Genomic DNA, 20,062 nt, shown 5'->3' on the forward strand with positions numbered 1-20,062 from the left:
GCCTAAATATATGCCAATGGACTGTTGCAGTGGTGGGTGACGTGAAGCCTCATTCTCTGCTATGACATGCAGACTAATTCTCTGCTGACATGAAGACAGATTCTCTGTTACGGGACCTCTCTCCTCTGCCTGTGTGTGTGCTGGGCCTAAATATATGCCAATGGACTGTTGCAGTGGTGGCTGACGTGAAGCCTCATTCTCTGCTATGACATGCAGACTGATTCTCTGCTGACATGAAGCCAGATTCTCTGTTACGGGACCTCTCTCCTCTGCCTGTGTGTGTGCTGGGCCTAAATATATGCCAATGGACTGTTGCAGTGGTGGCTGACGTGAAGCCTCATTCTCTGCTATGACATGCAGACTGATTCTCTGCTGACATGAAGCCAGATTCTCTGTTACGGGACCTCTCTCCTCTGCCTGTGTGTGTGCTGGGCCTAAATATATGCCAATGGACTGTTGCAGTGGTGGCTGACGTGAAGCCTCATTCTCTGCTATGACATGCAGACTGATTCTCTGCTGACATGAAGCCAGATTCTCTGTTACGGGACCTCTCTCCTCTGCCTGTGTGTGTGCTGGGCCTAAATATATGCCAATGGACTGTTGCAGTGGTGGCTGACGTGAAGCCTCATTCTCTGCTATGACATGCAGACTGATTCTCTGCTGACATGAAGCCAGATTCTCTGTTACGGGACCTCTCTCCTCTGCCTGTGTGCTAGGCCTAAATATATGCCAATGGACTGTTGCAGTGGTGGCTGACGTGAAGCCTCATTCTCTGCTATGACATGCAGACTAATTCTCTGCTGACATGAAGACAGATTCTCTGTTACGGGACCTCTCTCCTCTGCCTGGGTGCCGGGGCCTAAATATCTGAGAATGGACTGTTCCAGTGGTGGGTGACGGGAAGCCAGATTCTCTGCTATGGAACCTCTCTCCAATTGATTTTGGTTAATTTTTATTTATTTAATTTTTATTTTAATTAATTTCCCTATCCACATTTGTTTGCAGGGGATTTACCTACATGTTGCTGCCTTTTGCAGCCCTCTAGCCCTTTCCTGGGCTGTTTTACAGCCGTTTTAGTGCCGAAAAGTTCGGGTCCCCATTGACTTCAATGGGGTTCGGGTTCGGGACGAAGTTCGGATCGGGTTCGGATCCCGAACCCGAACATTTCCGGGATGTTCGGCCGAACTTCTCGAACCCGAACATCCAGGTGTTCGCTCAACTCTACTAATGAGCTATGTACCTGTAGGAGACAGATCTTCACCAGCTGGGTTTGCACCAACAGCAAATGGAGATCTTAAAGGAAATGTGTCACCAAAAATGTTTTCTGCCAGTTAAAACCAGATAGCAACACATCTCCCTTTTTCTAATCTGTTTTAATTTTCTGATGGCAGATTTTTTTATTCTGTTTCCTGAACATGATTATGGGTCAGCCATCTTCCCTGAGCTATTCTTAACAGCATGTACAAAGCATTAAAAAAAATTGCTTTACAGCAGCCCCATGGGCCATAGACACAATGGTACAGAGGGGACCTGTGAAGATGTCATTGTACAAGGAAAGAATAAATATGCTTTGACAATCTCCTATTGTGAATGGTGGATCCTGTCTTATCCATCAATCTAATCCTGCCTGTAATTATATCACCTCTGTGTATAGAAAAGCAGTAAAGTGATCTATTCAGATCAAAAAGTGGCACCTAATATTAGTCTTAATGGCCAGTGGGAAAACTGGAGGATTTTATGTTTTTTGTTTAAATATAGATATTGACATTAAAAATTAAAAATAATATCGCCAAACATTCTTTACAAATATGTTAAACATAAAAACATGATTTACACACATTTCCTGTATTAAATGAGAGAAATTGATACATTAACTTTCATTATTCAATGAATCTGTTTAATTACATGAAACTAGCAAAACAATTTAAGATACATTTTTTATTTTCAACTGAAGAATCAAACTGGTAAATATTATGGGGTGTTTTACCTGAGTTCCTGTTCTTCTTTACTTAGGCCAAAACCGTATTTTGAGTGTATGTCTGAGCAAGAGAGGCTTTCCTCCAGAATACTAAAAAGACAATGCCATGAATGACATATTTTATGGATTGATATTATATATTTTTAAATATCTTTTGTCTGGTCTATGGTCCTTACCCAGTTTTCACAAACTTGCTCTCAGAAGGGATCCAGACATAACGAATTTTTTGTACTTGAATGTATCTCACCTAATTGCATAAATCATAAATATCAGTAAACAATATATAATAAAGTAAAGGGACTTTTAATATATTTAAAATACATTTAGCTATGGCACATTTCCTTATCATGTGCCTTAAATGTTATTGTTCCATCAGGACAACCTTTTTTTTTTTTTTAACACATTCTTTGAGACAGGAGCTTAGGGGTGCACAGTTAATGTTTTCCTACTAATAACTGGACTTTACAGCATGGGTGCCTATCCTTTTGTATTTCTATAATGAAATGCACTTTGCTACTGTGTTAAGTGGTACAGCATTAGTTTTTTAAATTTATATCTGGGAGATATACTTTAACACCATCCTGACATAACAATTTCCTGTTTTGCGGCTTAATTTTTTAACTCCCTGCCTTCCCAGAGACATAACTTTGTTTTATTATGTAGTGGGAAGGTGGAAAGGATTTTGTTTTTGCAGTTCACGATGCAGTAAAACTAACATATTTCCTTTAGGCCTCATGCACACGACCGTTTTTTTTTAAGGTCCGCAAAAACGGGGTCCGTAGGTCCGTGATCCGTGACCATTTTTTTGTCCATGGGTCTTCCTTGATTTTGGGAGGATCCACGGACATGAAAAATAAAAAAAAATCTAAGTCAAGTTTTCCATTGAAATAATAGGAAAAAACGGACACGGATCACGGACACGGATCACGGACGCGGATGACAATCTTATGTGCATCCGTGATTTTTCACGGACCCATTGACTTGAATGGGTCCGTGAACCGTTGGCCGTGAAAAAAATAAGACAGGTCATATTTTTTTCACGGCCAGGAAACAAGGATCACGGATGTGGCTGCCAAACGGTGCATTTTCCGATTTTTCCACGGACCCATTGAAAGTCAATGGGTCCGCGAAAAAAAACAGAAAACGGCACAACGGCCACGGATGCACACAACGGTCGTGTGCATGAGGCCTTATTCTCCAGGTCAGTATAATTATGGCAATACCATATTGTTATAGTTTTTCTTGTGTTTTAATACTGAAAAAAAAAAATTATGATTTTTTTTTTTCTTTTCAATGCCATATTCTGACTCCCATAACTTTTTTATATAGCTATGTTTATGGAGCTATGTGAAGTTGTAGCTGTTGTTTTTATTAAAGCCATCATTTTTTGGGTGAATGGGCAATATTGTTTTTTTTTGTTACACCATTCACCATATGAGATAAAGGTTTTAATATTTTAATAGTACAGGTATTTTTGTGTGCAGCAATACCTAATAATTTGTGATGAGTGAAGTATTAAAAAATTCAATTCAGCTGGTTTGCTCAAAAAAAAAAATCCACTTTGTGACAAATTACTTCATCACAAAGCACATTTCTTTGTAAGTAGTGGGTGCAATGACAGTAAGTGGTGATTGTGCCGCTCCCTGTTATTGTACCCTTCAGATGCTGCTTTCATGAATGATTGCACCATCTGATATAAATAAGAGAGTGTAAAATAAAATAAAAAATAATACTTACCTGATAAATTTGCTCGCAGCGGGCTAGCCGCCATCTTGCTTGAGGGTCTGGCGCGAAATATCACGCGGCCCAAGATGACATCATCATGCTGGCAGTATGGTGAGGTCATACGTCACCTTGCACAGGATTTCTGCCGAGATCATTAAGCAAGATGGTGGTGGCTAGTCCGTCATGACCAAATGGATCAGGTGGGTATTTATTTATTTTTTTACACAATTTCAGTTTAAATCGATTTGCTACTGCGAAGCACAAGGAAATTCGGCTTCGTGGTGAATGAAATTTATCCTGAAATTCGCTCATCACTACTTATAATGTTTAGTTTTTTACTGTTTATTTTTATTTACATTTTGGGGAATGAGGGGTGATTTTAATTTTTAGATATTTAAAAAATATATATATTTATATTTTTTTAGGTCCCATGTAAACCCCATCATGCAATCATTAGATTGCAATTTGTATAAAGTAATGGAATTTTATCTTTTACAATATACAAAAATCAGTCTATACCAGTACAATGCTGTCACCTGCATGTCTGAATTGGAATATGCCAGCAATAAGCCTAGAAGCCTAGTACAGACTCTGACTTATTACTTCAATGGAACGCCTTGGCCCCCAATCTAAGCCAGGGTGAGATGTTCCTGCTCAGGAAGCATGCAGTTCTAGTTTTTTTTTGACCTTTCAGATGTGGTAAAATTTGACCAAGCCACCTGAGGGGTTAAATGGCTGCAATCAGCATTAATGCCTATATCAGAAATTAGTCTTTGGTTTCTACTGTGTTAAACAGCAAGCACCCATTAGCTATGGCACTTTCTCCGCTCCGGAGTTTACACCATCATTATCATAATTAGCATTGCTGTTCAGACAGGGCAGATTTACCTTCCCTTCTGGCTCCATTATGGATCTGCTTATAATTGAATTTTCATCACTAATAACTGGATACCCAGGTTTCATTGTTCTGTTAAGTCTGACCTGGATGACCAACTTCTTTATGTAGTCTTTAAGTTCTCCCTGCAGAAAGATTGTAAGACAGTTAGACACAAAGTAAAAGACTGATATTGGTAGCTCGTAGACGCCTTGGGACAACATACAGTCAGGTCCATAAATATTGGAACATCAACACAATTCTAACATTTTTGTCTCTATACACCACCACAATGCGTTTGAAGTGAAACTGACAAGATGTGCTTTAACTGCAGACTGTCAGCTTTAATTTTAAGGGTATTTACATCCAAATCAGGTGAACGGTGTAGGAGTTACAACAGTTTGCATATGTGCCTCCCACTTGTTAAGGGACCAAAAGTAATGAGACCAAATAATAATCATAAATCAAACTTTCACTTTTTAATACTTGGTTGCTAATCTTTTGTAGTCAATTAAAGCCTGAAGTCTGGAACGCATAGACATCACCAGACGCTAGGTTTCATCCCTGGTGATGCTCTGCCAGGCCTCTGCTGCAACTGTCTGCTTGTTCTTATGGCATTTTGCCTTCAGTTTTGTCTTCAGCACGTGAAATGCATGCTCAATCGGATTCAGGTAAGGTGATTGACTTGGCCATGCCATAACATTCCACTTCTTTCCCTTTTCCCTCTTTGGTTGCTTTTGCAGTATGCTTTGGGTCATTGTCCATATGCACTGTGAAGCACCATCCAATGAGTTCTGAAGCATTTGGCTGAATATGAGCAGATAATATTGCCCGAAACACTTCAGAATTCATCCTGCTGCTTTTGTCAGCAGTCACATCATCAATAAATACAAGAGAACCAGTTCTATTGGCAGACCTACATGCCCACTCTATGACACTACCACCACCATGCTTCACTGATGACATGGCATGCTTGGGATCATGAGCAGTTCCTTTCCTTCTCCATAATCTTCTCTTCCCATCACTCTGGTACAAGTTGATCTTGGTCTCATCTTCATAGGATGTTGTTTCAGAACGGTGAAGGCTTATTTAGATGTCGTTTGGTAAACTCTAATCTGGCCTTCCTGTTTTTAAAGCTCAACAATGGTTTACATCTTGTGGTGAACCCTCTGTATTCACTCTGGTGAAGTCTTCTCTTGATTGTTGAATTTGACACACATACACCTACCTCCTGGAGAGTGTTCTTGATCTGGCCAACTGTTGTGAAGGGTGTTTTCTTCACCAGGGAAAGAATTCTTCGGGCATCCACCACAGTTGTTTTCCGTAGTCTTCCGTTTTTTTTTGGTGTTGCTGAGCTCACCGGTGCGTTCCTTCTTTTTAAGAATGTTCCAAACTGTTGTTTTGGCCACGCCTTATGTTTTTGCTATCTCTCTGATGGGTTTGTTTTGTTTTTTTCAGCCTAATGATGGCTTGCTTCACTGATAGTGACATCTCTTTGGATCTCATCTTGAGAGTTGACAGTAACAGATTCAAAATGCAAATAGCACACTTGAAATGAACTCTGAACCTTTTATCTAGTAGTGAGGGAATAACACACACCGGGCCATGGAACAGCTGAGAAGCCAATTGTCCCATTACTGTTGGTCCCTTAACAAGTAGGAGGCACATATGCAAACTGTTGTAATTCCTACACCATTCACCTGATTTGGATGTAAATGTTAGAACATTTTTTTTTATTGTGTCAATGTCTCAATATTTATGGACCTGACTGTATGTACCAATCATTAAAAAGTTGGCATGGGCATTACTTCTCTTTTTGTAATATAGTGCCAAAAATGTTTATTCATAAAAGAAATGCAATAGTAACACTACTGTATATTTCCAGATCCAATAAGTGGCAATGCTTGCAGTGTTGTCCCCAGCCAACAATTGAAAAAGAAGAAACTGTAGTACTCCTTGCCTCTTTTTATAGTAGTGGTTTATTCAGCAATTAAGTGCAACATAGCTGCATAGTCTTTTTCAAGCAACAGATATTGGTAGCCTGTAGTAGTTATGAGCAGCATAGGCAATATTTGTTTTCACGATATCTTGCAAATTTTAGGCCTAACATTCGCCATAAATTAGCAAATTCTAGAATTCATGATCTCCAGTAAGTATTTTCTTGATTGCGAAAATTGGCAATGTAATATTTTCGCATTGCGCATTGCGCACACAATACAGGCATGGTTCACTTTTGCTACATTTTTCAAGCCGCTAGAAGTTTCCTGAGACTGGAGAAAATAGTTGGCAACAACTTTCATGACTGTGAGGAAGAACTCCTGATTGCTGTAAGTAATTTTACATTACAGCACTGTTTTTGATTACATTCGCATGTAAGGCAGAACAATAGCTTTATATGCAAATAGAGTGCTCCAATATATTTGCGATTGCGCAAATCAGCACTAATGATATGCATATATTTTGGCACAATACGTGCAACTTCACATTTTATCAGGTCTGAGTAGATATTACTGATTGGTGCACTAAGTATTGTTGTGACATCACAACACTATGTCTGTAGCATGTATGCATGGACAGCAGAGAAACAGTAATTCCTATAACACTACCTAACAACCTGCACTGGAACCTATCTGCTACACTATATCACTATCTAACCTACATTGACTATCTTCCACTAACTATTCGTATTATATATATGAGCTAACTAACTGTCTAATGTAATTGGATAAGGATCCAGATGACTTAGCAATGCACAGAGTACAGCAATGACACTGCTATCTCACTCAGAACTGCAAAAAAAAAAAAAAAAAAACTGCAGAAAATGGCTGCTTGGGAGGTTCTTATATAGTAAGGGGTAAGCAACTTTCCTATTGGTTGCTAGGGATGCTACTAAGCTCAGACAAAGACACTGCAGCCTTATCATTGGCCCACAAGCAAAAATTAGTGAGGGTACTGATTTAAAAAAAAAATCTAGAATATTTGCGATTACGAAGATATAGCACTATATTCTAGATCTTCGCAAATTCTCGAAGTGCCGATATTCGCAATAAAAATTTGCGATAAGAATATTCACGATCAATACTAGCCTGTAGAAGCTTTGGGCCAAAATATGTACCAATCAAAAAAAGTTGGCCTAGGAATTACTTCTCCTTTTGTAATATAGTGCAATAAATGTATACTATTCATAGTAATTTCATAACTGACAATACACTGTACTCACAGTTGTTCGTAGCAAGATTGTATCAGCATCTGCTAAATTGCATGGAACACAGTGACACCAAACATCCAGCTCTGGCTTCCAATAAAAGAGTAACTTAAGGAGTCCTATAGAAAACATGTAACCCAGAAGACACAGAACTTTCCTCCACCTCTCTGATTTGAATCCAAATATTTCCTAAAAATAAAAATAATAGAAGAATAATGTAAAACTGGGCTGTTACACTGTAAACACCTGAATAAACATATATATTTAAAGAGGACCTGTTACCATAAAATGCAGTGTAATCTGCAGGAAGCATGTTATAGGGCAGGATAGGTTGACTAGATTGATGTATATTTTTGTGGGGGGGAAAAATTCAAGATAATGTAATTTATACATTTAAATCTCTTCTCTTTCTGACTTGAAGGAAATATGTCACCAAAAATGTTATCTGCCAGTTAAAACCAGATAGCAACACATATTTTTTGTAATGTTTTTTTTTTTCTGATTGTAGATTTTTTTTATTTTAAATCCTGAACATGATTATGGGGGTCGCCATCTTGCCGAAACTGTTCAGTATTTACAAATCATTAAAATAAATTGCTTTATGGCAGCCACATGAGCCATAGACACAATGGTCTGGAGGGGACCTCATTGACTTCTTCGGGACATTTTTCTAAGCATGTTCTGTAACCTGTGCAAAGGTCATTGTATAAGGAAAGAGTAGATAAGCGTTGACAATCACCTATTGTGAATGGTGGAAACTGTTTTATCTGTACACAGAGGTGATATCATTATAGGCAGGATTAGGATGAGTTAACTGCAGTAAAGTGGTATTAGCTCTAAAGTGGCCTATTTTGAGCCTTAGCAACGCTCCTCTGTCTTCTGTTTACATACCAGTGGAGACTTGCTAACACTGACTGTGTTATGTAAACAGAAGACAGAGAAGCGTTGCTAAGGCCCAAAATTGGCCACTTTAGCGCTATTTTTCTAATAGAAATGTACGATTTCAGTAATTAAAGTATATTACAAAGATGGTCAGTATCACTGCCCTATACTATACAAAAATGAAAATAGAACGACAGTTACACTTTAAGATTCTAATAAGGGTTGATGTAGCAGCTACTTTTACATGAAACACCCTTCCTCATTCAGAGTATCAGAATCTGACTCTTAACTTAAAAAATAAATCAGTGCATCTACAGCATATGCCGAACCACATATAAACATTCAATTGTATAAATACTTAAAATATTCCATGCATTTAAAGTCATGTAAGTAGTAGAATAAACTTGTAAAGTTATAGGTATCCTCCTGCTGTATGTATGGTGTGAGGAAAATCAAGAATATTTGCATTTAATAGGCAAACTTATCATTATATGTCTTTACTGTATAACATGAATATTTTCAAGTAATGCTAATATTTCAGTCATGGAATAGAGTAAAATATTCTTCTATTTGATTAAAGAATTAATAAATAAACACAATTCACACTGTACTATGAAGTTAATTAAGACCCAGAGTGGCAGTAAATGTTAAATACATTGTATAGCAAGTTTGAACATGTTTAGTTGTATTCTGACCTCAAAATTCCTGAGTGGATATTACTTTAATATCTGAAAGGCTGGAATGTTGGGCAAATCACTACATTTAAAAGTACTATGATGGGTTTCAACTGAAAATAAAAACATAAAGACAATGGCCCTGATTTATCATTCTGTCACTTCAGAATTCTGGCGTCAAAAAGTCATTTTCACTTGTTTGCACGAAGCGATTGCGCAATTTGCATTTTTATAGCACTCTGAAAAGACAGTTTAAAACTTTGACCCGAACTCGGCCAAGTTTTAAACACTTTTTTTCAGTTTACAAATCAAATACCGAAGTTATTCTATGAAGTCTCGGGGGACTTCACTAATTTACTTCGCCTCATCAGAGGTCGGATATTTTGTTTAGTGATGGGCGAATTTCGATCCAAATTAATTTGTGGTGAATCGCGTAAAAAATGATATTTCCTTGCTGCAGAAAGCCTGTATAGTGATTTAGAACACTGTGCCTTGCAGCAACACGCATGGTGAGTCTGCTGTGGTAGTGAAACAATACTGTGAGTCAGTATGACATGCAGATGATGGGCCTCGCCACTTCTTTGGGCAGTTACGGGGCCAAATAACTCAAGTGTGAACTCAACCTTAGGCCTCTTTCACACGACTGTATGGCTTTTTCAGTGTTTTGTGGTTCCGTTTTTCACAGATCCATTGTTCTGTTTTTTGTTTCCGTTGTGTTTCCGTTTCTGTTTGGTTATTCCGTTACGTTTTTCTGTATGGCATATACAGTATACAGTAATTACATAGAAAAAATTGGACTGGGAATACAATTTTCAATAGATTCCGCAAAAATGGAACGGATACGGAAGACATACGGATGCATTTCTGTATGTGTTCCTTTTTTTATTGCGGACCCATTGACTTAAATGGAGCCACGGAATGTGATTTCCGGGCAATAATAGGACATGTTCTATCTTTCAACAGAATGGAAAAATGGAAATACGGAAACGGAATGCATACGGAGTACATTTTTTTTTTTTTTTGCGGAACCATTTAAATGAATGGTTCTGTATACGGACCATATACAAAACGCAAAAAACAGCCCGTAAACGTTAAAAACGGTTGTGTGAAAGAGGCCTTTACAGGTCGATGTTAGCGTCAGGTATAAAGAAACATGCAGAGACCCAAGATTCTACTATAGCGTGAAAGAGCACACTTCTTTTAAACCATCGTCAGCTGATTCCACATAGATGTTTACAGAACCTGTTCTATTAAACACTCATACAAATAGAGCCACCCTGACAGAGTGGAGAGGGTGTCAGCAGTAAGTTTGTGTTGACGTCACTGATTATTTTGCCCTTCCTCTGATCCATCCGAACAATAACCCCCAAAAAATAGATCTTGTCTGTTGAGCATCTGCCTTCACTCGGTCAACATTTGGTCAGGAATCCATCAGTATTGCTAATGCCCCCCAAAAAAACAGGAGTGTATCCAGAACAGAGATGACATGTGAATGAAATATTTGAATGTCTTCTGTGTTTTGTACCCACTCCTGCTTTTGGCTACCAAATTATAAGCCAATTCTGATTGGACTATACAGGCCAGCTGCTACACAGACAGGATCCATTGTGTGTCTCATGTTCCCTTCCTTCTGATAGATCAGAAGAAGGGTCAATTAAATGATGATGGCAACCATGCCAAAAAAGGAAAAATAGTGGGCCAGTCATGAAGTGGAGAGGGTGGAAACTGCATGAGAAGTCCAAGGAATGGCCCAATTACATAGTGTGGAGGTGCCAGCAGCATCAGGAGACCACAGAGTGGCAAGGTGACATAGCGTGGAGGTGTCAGCAGCATCAGGAGACCACAGAGTGGCAAGGTGACATAGTGTAAAGGTAGCAGTAGCATCAGGAGACCACAGAGTGGTACAATGACATAGTGTGAAGGTGGCAGCAGCAGCATGAGGAGGTCACAGAGTGGCAAGGTGACATAGTGTTAAGGTAGCAACAGCATCAGTAGACCACAGAGTGGCAAGGTGACATAGTGTGGAGTGCCAGCAGCATCAGGAGACCACAGAGTGACCCGGTGACAGAGCGTGTAGGTGGCAGCATCAGCATGAGGAGGCCACAGAGTGGCAAGGTGAAATAGTGTTGAGGTAGCAGCAGCATCAGGAGACCACAAAGTGGCAAGGTGACATAGTGTGGGGGTGACAGCAGCATCAGGAGACCACTGAGTGGCAAGGTGACATAGTGTGGAGGTGGAAGCAGCATCAGGAGACCACAGAGTGGCAAAGTGACATGGTGTGGAGGTGCACAAAACGAGATCCAACAACAATCTCACCAAACCTCATAGGAACACTCAATAAATATATCTCTTTCCATCAAAAAATTCATGAAAATTATTTCCTAGTATAATTGATTTTATTAATCATGATTAAAAAGGACAAGTAAATATAACATGATGATAGGGAATCCAATAAAATAGCGCTGGTGGACAATTCCTAACCTTCCTGTATCACAGGTAAACAAGTATAAACAAAATTCATAAGGCAAGAAACATTAGTTAAAATTACTATCACGAATGAGCACAGTGGAATTAATGCCTAGAGATAGGATAGGAATTAGTGACAAACTAGGGTGAGATAACCACCTCAAAATAGATTAATTTAATTGTGCTCATTTGTGATAGTAATTTTAACTAATGTCTCTTGCCTTATGAATTTTGTTTACACTTGTTTACCTGTGACACAGGAAGGTTAGAAATTGTCAGGCGGCACTATTTTTTGGGATTTCCTGTCATCATGTTATATTTACTTGTCCTTTTTAATCATGATTAATAAAAACAATTACTATACTTGGAAATAATTTTCACTAATTTTTTGTTGGGAAGAGATAGTGTGGAGGTGGCAGCATCATCAGGAGACCACAGAGTGGCAAGGTGACATAGTGTGGAGGGGGCAGTAGCATCAGGAGACCACAAAGTGACCCGGTGACAGAGTTGGGAGGTGGGTGTCACTAACAGTACCCGCTGACGATGGTGGGTGTAAGAAGGAGCACTTGGCATCAGATGTGTGGTATCAGGTGGGTGTCAGCATCAAAATAGTAGCTGAGGCAGGTAGCCAGAAGAAACCGGTCTCTTTTGTCAAGGTTTGGGTGAGGCAGCATGGATCATCTAATCTGATGCATCAGGCATTGGTGGGTGGAAATCCTGACTGATCCACGCCTGATTAATCTTGACAACGGTCAGTCTCTCCATATTTTGGGTGGACAGGCGAGTTCTCCTTGGGGTAACTATTGCCCCCGCTGCACTAAACACCCGCTGTGATGCCACACTACTGGCCCGGCAGGATAGCTTTTCCAGGGCAAATTTGACCAGTTGTGGCTACAAACCAGTTTGGCTGCCCAGTAGTCCAGCGGATCTTCAATGATTGCTGGCAGGGTACACTCCAAGTATGCTGCCACCTGCTGGTTTAGGTTCTGCTCTATATCTAGCTGCTGGTGAGTAGTTTCTTCACAATGTGAGTGAAGAAAGCTGCTCATCAGTGACTCTAGACTCAGGCTACTGCTGATGGTGCTTGTACTGCTCCTGCCCCCGCCCCACCCCTCAGCAACCGTGGCAGTGGAACGTGAGCGCAGAGAGGATATTCGATGGCACAGATAGGCAGCGGCCAACTGACTACATAGGATGTCTCTATAGTACTTCAGTTTGTCCTCCCTCTCAGCCCCCATTTTGGACTGGTAGCGAGGGTCTAACATTTTGGATAGCCAGTAGTAATCCCTCTTCCAAATGGTGACAATTTGGCTGTCACTACGCAAGCAGGGCATTTATTTTCTCACTTCTCCACACAATGGCTAATAAGCCCCTTTTCCCCCCACTGATACACAACAAAAAAAGGCTTTAGAACATATAACTGCTGCCGTAAAACGCAAATAATATTTTTTTTTGCCAAAAAGGGTTGTAATTTTCTCACTCCACCACACAACGGCTAATAAGGTCTTTCTCTTTTTCCCCACTAATACACCCCCCCCCCCAAAAAAAAAGGCTTTAGAACATATATATATATATATATATATATATATACAGTACATACCAAAAGTTTGGACACACCTTCTCATTCAAAGAGTTTTCTTTATTTTCATGACTATGAAAATTGTAGATTCACACTGAAGGCATCAAAACTATGAATTAACACATGTGGAATTATATACATAACAAAAAAGCGTGAAACAGCTGAAAATATGTCATATTCTAGGTTCTTCAAAGTAGCCACCTTTTGCTTTGATTACTGCTTTGCACACTCTTAGCATTCTCTTGATGAGCTTCAAGAGGTAGTCACCTGAAATGGTTTTCACTTCACAGGTGTGCCTTGTCAGGTTTAATAAGTGGGATTTCTTGCCTTATAAATGGGGTTGGGACCATCAGTTGTGGAGAAGCCAGGTGGATACACAGCTGATAGTCCTACTGAATAGACTGTTAGAATTTGGATTATGGCAAGAAAAAAACAGCTAAGTAAAGAAAAATGAGTGGCCATCATTATTTTAAGAAAAGAAGGTTAGTAAAATTGGGAAAACTTTGAAAGTGTCCCCAAGTGCAGTCACAAAAACCATCAAGCGCTACAAAGAAACTGGCTCACATGCGGACCGCCCCAGGAAAGGAAGACCAAGAGTCACCTCTGCTGCGGAGGATAAGTTCATCCGAGTCACCAGCCTCAGAAAACGCAGGTTAACAGCAGCTCAGATTAGAGACCAGGTCAATGCCACACAGAGTTCTAGCAGCAGACACATCTCTAGAACAACTGTTAAGAGGAGACTGTGTGAATCAGGCCTTCATGGTAGAATATCTGCTAGGAAACCACTGCTAAGGACAGGCAACAAGCAGAAGAGACTTGTTTGGGCTAAAGAACACAAGGAATGGACATTAAACCAGTGGAAATCTGTGCTTTGGTCTGATGAGTCCAAATTTGAGATCTTTGGTTCCAACCACTGTGTCTTTGTGCGATGCAGAAAAGGTGAACGGATGGACTCTACATGCCTGGCTCCCACCGTGAAGCATGGAGGAGGAGGTGTGATGTTTGGGGGTGCTTTGCTGGTGACACTGTTGGGGATTTATTCAAAATTGAAGGCATACTGAACCAGCATGGCTACCATAGCATCTTGCAGCGGCATGCTATTCCATCCGGTTTGCGTTTAGTTGGACCACCATTTATTTTTCAACAGGACAATGACCCCAAACAATGACCCCAGGCTGTGTAAGGGCTATTTGACCATGAAGGAGAGTGATGGGGTGCTGTGCCAGATGACCTGGCCTCCACAGTCACTGGACCTGAACCCAATCGAGATGGTTTGGGGTGAGCTGGACCGCAGAGTGAAGGCAAAAGGGCCAGCAAGTGCTAAGCATCTCTGGGAACTCCTTCAAGACTGTTGGTAGACCATTTCAGGTGACTACCTCTTGAAGCTCATCAAGAGAATGCCAAGAGTGTGCAAATCAGTAATCAAAGCAAAAGGTGGCTACTTTGAATAACCTAGAATATGACATATTTTCAGTTGTTTCACACTTTTTTGTTATGTATCTAGAACGGTTTGCTGGAATTACAGAGGTATTGCAAACCTGAAATGAGCAGCAGTATAATGGCAATTTGGATCCCCAGTCAGTGCAGCAAGGTGTAATAGGATTGTTCCTAATACCCAGGCTGTAAACACCCCTATTGAACCCTGTTCTGCTTCAATACTGTGTAATAATTCCTCCCTATCCTTTCCCTACACTTCTAAAGGTTTATCTCTGAACTTCTTTTGAGCAAAATATAAGTTTTCAAGTCTTTCCTAGCACTGTCCCCAGTGCCTGCTAACGTCTCTCCCTGCACTAAGTACACTGGAAAATGGCTGAATCCAAGATGGCTGAGGCTGAGGCTATTTATAGGGCTGTGACATCAAAGGGCTGGCTGGCTACTGATTGGCTGCATGCATGGCATTGTGAACAATCCCTCGTTCCCAGAGTTCTTTACTCCATGTCCTAACATATGCAGCAGCAATTTTAGGAAATAAATGTGATTCGTTACCACGAAGCGTGAGGAAATTCAGATTTGGTGCAAATCGAAAAATTCTGATCAAATTCCATTTTGTCAGCTTCGATTCGCTCATCTCTAATTTTAATGCTGTATGGAGACATATCTCTGTACAGCATTAATCCGAAGTTTTAAAGGGAAGCATTCGAAGCTTGTTTCGCTTATTACTAATGAAAAGGACACTGTACAGCTTGGAGATATGGATTAGCTACTACAAAGAAGACCAGGAGAAGAAAGACAGACTTGTTCCATTTTAGAATGCTGGCAAGTTCTATTTTCCCACAGGATGTGATGATACTGCCTCATGTGCTGCCATAGAACCCTGATACCTATATACACGGCTGTGGTTTTGTGTGTCGTTCTTACGGAGAAAAAAACGCTATATCGTTGATCGCATAGTGCTAGAGCAGGCATCCTCAAACTGCGGATTTCCGGCTGTTGCAAAACTACAACTACCAGCATGCCCGGACAGCCTACAGATATCAGCCTACAGCAAGGCATTGTGGGAGTTGTAGTTTTACAACAGCTGGAGGGCCACAGTTTGAGGATGCCTGGGCTAGAGGCAGCCAAGCTTGGACTAGGTCTGGCACGTTTTGAGCTTACACTCACAGTATCAGCAGCATCACCAGTTCCCTGACATTTTTCTGGGAGGTTTTGGCCATACATTGCCTCTGTTCTTTATTGCCCTGCGGCCTCTACACTTCTCCTTTAATGTCACCTACTCCTCAACATCCGGATATGTCTCCCAGGACCTGTCCAACACAAAATCATCGTCATAGTCCTCACCCTTCCTACTACTTTTATCTGACTCTGATATGTCATCGTGAACTTCTTGGTCCTCCTCCTGTTTCCCTGCTATGTATTTGCCCTGAGTGTCACTGTTGCTGCCACTGCCGCTACCACTACCAGTGTAGCTACAAGTGCCACAACTACTACTTATGGTTGGGTGGCTGGTGCTACTACTGTTACTACTACCCACATTCTGACTCTTGGATGATAAGGCCTGGGTCTTTCATTTAGCACTCTTCCATTTTCCAGACATTTTTTATGATGCCTATAAATAACCAGTTACAGGTTTGGTACATAGATTGTTAAACAATACTAGTGAAATTGCAAGTGCGTTTTCTGTCATTTACAGACAAAGATCTAAATACATTTTCCTCCTCCTACAGACATACTGCCCACTTGTATTGAGAATTTAGTTTAGTAATAAGGCAATTTTTGCTATGAAATGTCTTTGAATTATGCATTCAATAACACTGTTATAAATGCAATATTAGCAGTAAATTGCCTTTGAAATACACAGTCTGATGCAATAATGTGTCCTCTAACAAAGATATAATAATGCAATGTTTGATTTAACATGTCTTTGAACTATGCATTCAATATCAAAGGTATAACAATGCAACTCCTCCTCATGCCAGTCCAATTGCTGACTGTTCTCACACAAGTCATTGACATAGACATAGCAAAGCAATATTTGCAGTAAAATGTCTTTACACTATGCCTTCAATTGCACTGTTAAGACTTTAATTTAGTAGTAAAATATATTTGAAATAAATGGTCTGATGCAGTAATATGTCTGCCAACACGGATATAACAATGCAATGCTTGAGGTAAAATGTCTTTGAACTATGCATTCAAAATCACAGGTATAACTCCTCCTCATGGAAGTCCCATTGCTAACCGTTCTCACACCAGTCATTAACAGGGAGACTATCTTGAGTATGTTCCATAGAGCATGGGTTTTTGTTGCCTCTTCTTAGGAAAGCAGAAGTCGCTTTAAGGGTCCATTCACACATCCGCAATTCTGTTCCGCACTTTGCGGAATGGAATTGCAGACCCATTGATTTCTATGGGGCCACACTATGTGCTGTCCGGATCTGCATTTCCAGATCCGGTCTTCCGGGTCTGCAATTCCGTTCCCGAAAAAAATATGTGGACAAGATCAGGCATTTTCTATTATAGTGCCGGCGATGTGCAGTCCGCAAAATGCAAGAGCGCACATTGCCGGTGTCCATGTTTTGCGGATCCGCGGATCCGAAAAACACATATGGATGTGTGAATGGACCCTAATAGGAAGGTGCAGTGAAAACAGGGCTGGTGCGACTGAAAAGCTTCTCTAGGGCTACAAAAAGGAGCAGCAATATGAATATTGTTCTCCACCTCAAGAACTGTAGAGATCACACAAATAATTAAACAGCACTCCATGATGATGATGATAATAAGTGGTAATTTATTTCATATTATTTCAGCTGGAAACAGTGGTACATTAGTTGTGTGCAATGTTTCGGGCTAACATACGCCCTTCATCAGGCACTAGTAGGACCAAAGCTTGATAGCCAGCACTGTGCGGTGTATGTTAGCCCGAAACGTTGCACGCAACTGATGTACCACTGTTTCCAGCTGAAATAATATGAAATAAATTAACACTTATTATCATCATCATCATGGAGTGCTGTCTAAATATTTGTGTGATATCTACCGTTGCTCCCTAGGGTCATGAGTGAAAGGAGGGGGCACCCGTTATTACCTCAGGGCACACCCCCATTCTCGGGATCCTTAGTTTGGATGGGTGCAAAGCAGGGCTTATAGAGTGCAATGGCCAGTGAGCCCAAAAGTACAGTAGAAGAATAAATGTCTCATTTTACTGTAGTGCAAAATGGGATTTGTAGTACATCCAACTATAGTAAAACACAGTTCCAACTGTAAACAGTGCAATTCTCTCCCAGATAGAACTTTATGGATTTAGGTAAGCATGGGAAGAGTGATGGCCCTCTTTCCTCTTTATGTTGCTAAAGTCTCTGTCAGTTGAATCTATAGCTGGAAACAGTGCTTTTGCAATATGCTTGTAATTAGTGTTGAGAGAATAAAGTTAATAAAGTAGACTTTGATCAGAATTTCAGGAAAATTTTTATAATTTTTTTGTGAAATGGTGGGTAAAAAAACAGATACTTATCTCATCGATTTGCTCAAGAAGAGGCCGCCATGGCAATCTTGATTAAAGAAACCACCCACAATTTTGAGTGCTGTGATGTCACTACATCACTGCACCTGGCGAGCATGATGATGTGGTGACATCACACTGTGTGTGATATTTTACGCAGTTTCTTCAATCAAGATGGCCGTGATGGCCTCTTCGCAAGCAAATGGATGATGTAAGTACAGTATGTATTTTTTTTACCCTGATTAACCCCAAAAAGGCCTCAATGTTGCTGTCAGATGCCGTAATCAGCTTTGATCACGGCATCTAAGGGGTTCAATAATGGGGGGGCAAAGTGATCGTTGTGACAAAGTAGTTCGTAATTAATTGAATTTCTTGATGAAGTTTGGCGAAATCGAATTTTTGAAAACTTTGCTCATCACTACCTGTAATCCTTATGGTGGCATACAATCTGAATGATACATCTGGACAGGCCATGTGTCCAATTTGGAGACCCAGAAGTTAAGTGGGATAGACCCATCAGTCAGTATGTTTAGACGTGTGGACACATACTATTCCACCATGTTGCTGGAAATCTGCCTCCTGCTAGGACGGTCCATATCAGATATTGGTGCTGGATGTTGTGGCATGCTGATGAAGGTTTTCCACATTTCAGTCATGCTAACCCTCCCTTCTGAGGATATTCTGGTGCCTCAGCTGCATTGGCTGAAGTTTGTGGTGCAGGTGTTGCGCTGACCGGATGAGAAGCTGGTAGAGGAGGAAGAGGAGTAGGAGGAGGAGGAGGCAACAGGAAACGTGCAACAATTCTTAGTGGTGGTAGAACATACGCCAAACAGCTTTCCATCTCCGGCTCAGCTGCCACTACATTTACCCAGTGGGCAGTTAGGGTAATATAATGTCCCTGACTATGCTTACTGGTCCACGTATCGGTGGTTATATGGACCTTGCCCCTTATGGAGTTGCACAGTGTACACATGATTATGTCCACCACTTGTTCATGCAGGGAAGGGGTGGCTTACCTGGAAAAGTAGTGGTGGCTGGGAACCACCTACTGTGAGACAGCCACCGCCATAAGGTTTTTAAAAGTGCCCGTCTCCACCAGAAAGAATGGCAGCATTTCAAAGGCCAGGAATTTTGAATTGCTGGCATTCAGGGCCAGGGCTCGCGGGTGGGTAGGGGAGAACTTTCTCTTTCTCTCCAGGCTTTGGCGGATGGACAGCTGAAAGTTTCCATGGGACAGATGCTCAATGATAATGCTGGTGGTGGTGCGGTCTCATTCTTTCTTTGCAGGGAGCCAGGGAGAGGGAGAGAAAGAGGCCGAGACCACGGCAGAAGAGGGAGCAGGAGGAGCCTCAAATCTTTTGTGGCTTTTCAGGTGTCTACTCCACTGCAGCTCATGCTTTGCATTTAGATGCCTGGTCATACAGGTGGTGCTCAGGTTTAAAACATTTATGCCTCGCTTCAGGCTCTGACTGCACAGCGTGCAACTCACCTGGCTAAGAGCACCCTGCTCCCTCTTTTGCGGTGCGGCTGACATTGAGTGATCACCACCTCTCCATCTGAACTACAAACATCACTCAGATGACCTTGATTCTATGTGGGGTTCAGAAACTGATCATCCTCGACATCATCTTCCACCCACTCCACCAGAATTAGCAGACAGATTGACTTTTGTATATCAATGGTCATGGATGCAAAGGAGGTCTATCTCAACCCAAAAAAATTGGTTTATGTCACCCACAC

At 40.9% G+C, this 20,062-nt stretch overlaps 1 protein-coding gene across 1 annotated transcript in view; it reads right to left on the bottom strand.

Moving 5' to 3' along the window:
- Positions 1–20,062, bottom strand: part of LOC122936382 (probable cation-transporting ATPase 13A5) — a 214,237-nt gene that overhangs the window by 149,868 nt on the left and 44,307 nt on the right. The window contains exons 2-5 of the mRNA XM_044292566.1: positions 7,798–7,971; positions 4,592–4,723; positions 2,155–2,225; positions 1,988–2,068 (exon numbers count right to left, since the gene is read on the bottom strand). Coding sequence (XP_044148501.1) covers positions 1,988–2,068; positions 2,155–2,225; positions 4,592–4,723; positions 7,798–7,971 — 458 coding nt within the window. The remainder of the gene's footprint in view (positions 1–1,987; positions 2,069–2,154; positions 2,226–4,591; positions 4,724–7,797; positions 7,972–20,062) is intronic.

The sequence above is a fragment of the Bufo gargarizans genome, chromosome 4 (genome assembly GCF_014858855.1).
Source record: "Bufo gargarizans isolate SCDJY-AF-19 chromosome 4, ASM1485885v1, whole genome shotgun sequence".
NCBI lineage: Eukaryota > Metazoa > Chordata > Amphibia > Anura > Bufonidae > Bufo > Bufo gargarizans.